The sequence below is a fragment of the Plasmodium yoelii genome (assembly GCF_900002385.2).
Source record: "Plasmodium yoelii strain 17X genome assembly, chromosome: 3".
Classification (NCBI taxonomy): domain Eukaryota; phylum Apicomplexa; class Aconoidasida; order Haemosporida; family Plasmodiidae; genus Plasmodium; species Plasmodium yoelii.
Genome location: NC_036175.2, coordinates 574,521 through 576,630, shown reverse-complemented (window position 1 = coordinate 576,630; position 2,110 = coordinate 574,521). Strand labels below are relative to the sequence as shown.

Below are 2,110 nucleotides of genomic sequence, written 5' to 3'. Positions count from 1 at the left end.
TTTTTAATCTACACTTATTAATTTTCATCATATATTTTTAATATATGCTAAACTAAAATAGTTCTACATTATACTTTTTCCCCATAATATATATATTATTTAATTACTCACAATTTAAAAAAAAAAAAAAAATATATTAACACAAAGAGAATACACATATTTGCATAATTGCTATATATATATTAAAAAAATAAAAGATTTTTTTGGAGATGCGATACATATTTACTTATCAAACTTTTAACTAATAATACATATATGCATAAACTAATTCAAGCATCCTCTAAAAATTTATTTTTAATGACAATCCGAAAAATGAGTAAAATAGTAGATAATAAGTTGCCCCTTAAACTTGAAACCCTGAACAATGATATATTCAAATCATTGAAATGTAAATCTATTGATATAAAAAAAAATGTTTCTTATATTACATTCCAGAATGAGAAATTAAATATAACAAAATTTGAAAAAGCATGCCCATTAACTTTTTATATGTTAAAACATAAATATAAAATAGATGTAGATACTGTTCAAATTAAAACTGTGAAAAATAATGACAATAATGTAACCATTCAAAATAATTCTGAAACAGATGTAATTAGTGACGATATAAATAATATAGATTTTGTAGACTCTTTTATTCAATTCAATATACCAGTTTTAAACGAATTTGATAGAATATATTTTTATAAACATATTATTGAACTTGTTGATACATTAGCAGCTGATGTTGCATATAGACATAGCATTGGAGGATATCGAAAAAATGATAAATATAATTTTGTTACTGTTTTATTTAATAACTTAAATATTTATGAACAAAAAAATATACATCATGAATATAATTTTTCTTTAGAAGAACAAAAACCACTAACTATAAATTGTTATATTGTCTATTCAGGTACTACTTCATATATATTAAAACTTGATTTTTTGCAAGAAAATAAACTTATTTTTGATATATATACAACTTTTGTTAATATAAATAACTTAACATTCAAACCTCAAGAAGTCAAACGTGCTACTAATTTTACTAATAACGAAGAATATAAAGAAATTAGTAATTTAGCTCAACATATTAAAGATATACAAAACTTATTTAATTATAAAGATATTAAAAATAAATCTTTAAATCAAAATGATATAAATTTTATGCTAAATTATTTTAAAAATTTACAAGTACAAAACAAACCATATATATCTAAAAATGTTTATCAAAATACAAATATATTTGAACAAGACACAGAACAAAATAATTCAAATAAATTAGCTATTATTGAAAATATTCTGAACAAGTCAGAAATTTCATTTTATTCTGGTAAAACTAACTATTATTGTAAAGATTCTTATGTCGAGTCAGAATTTTTTATTTCTTCTGAATATAAAAATATTCATAATTTTACTTTTGGAGGATATTTAGCATATTTATCATTATGTCATGCTATGACAATAATTAAATATTTTTTACCTAAACCTATACTTATTGAAATAAGTGAAATACAATATATTTTGCCAGTTCCTTATAATTCTGTTGTATCATATAGAGGAAAAATTATTTATAGTGATTCTAAAAAAATACAAATAAAAATTTCCGCATATTGTTTTGATTTTAAAAAAAAAACATATTATTTAACAACAACATTTGATATATCTTTTCAAAATAATGCTGATATTTCCTTTATTCCACAATCCGACGAAGAAATCAAATTATATCTATTCAGTTTTTTGCGTTCTCAATTATTATCTTAGTTCCTTTTTGTCCTTTTATATTTTAAATATTCTGTACATGTATATACAACCTTTTCTCGTATATATACTTATTTATTTTATGTATTGTGTTTTTATTTATTTAAGTTTAAGTGCCGATTTATATGTTAGTTTTTTTTTTTTTTTTTTTTTATCTCATGTTTCAATTAGAGAAAAATACTGTATTATCATCTTTTTTACCTCCTCTAAATTATGAACGTGCAATATAAAAAATAAAAATTATGAACAAGCTAGCTTTTTTTTTCGAGGGAAACATAAAAATAGCTAGTTGAAATATTTTATTTATTTTTATCTTGATTGGAACAGTAGCTCCAACTTAAAAACAAAAATAAACTTCACAACAAGT

General features: G+C 20.6%; 1 protein-coding gene across 1 annotated transcript; it reads left to right on the top strand.

The window, feature by feature from the left end:
* Nucleotides 1-255: 255 nt before the first annotated feature.
* Nucleotides 256-1,746, top strand: PY17X_0315100 (conserved Plasmodium protein, unknown function; the record flags this gene model as incomplete). Its single annotated transcript, XM_022955000.1, has 1 exon — nucleotides 256-1,746. One exon carries the CDS (start codon nucleotides 256-258, stop codon nucleotides 1,744-1,746), a length of 1,491 nt encoding a protein of 496 aa, XP_022811489.1.
* Between the last annotated feature and the right edge of the window lie 364 nt (nucleotides 1,747-2,110).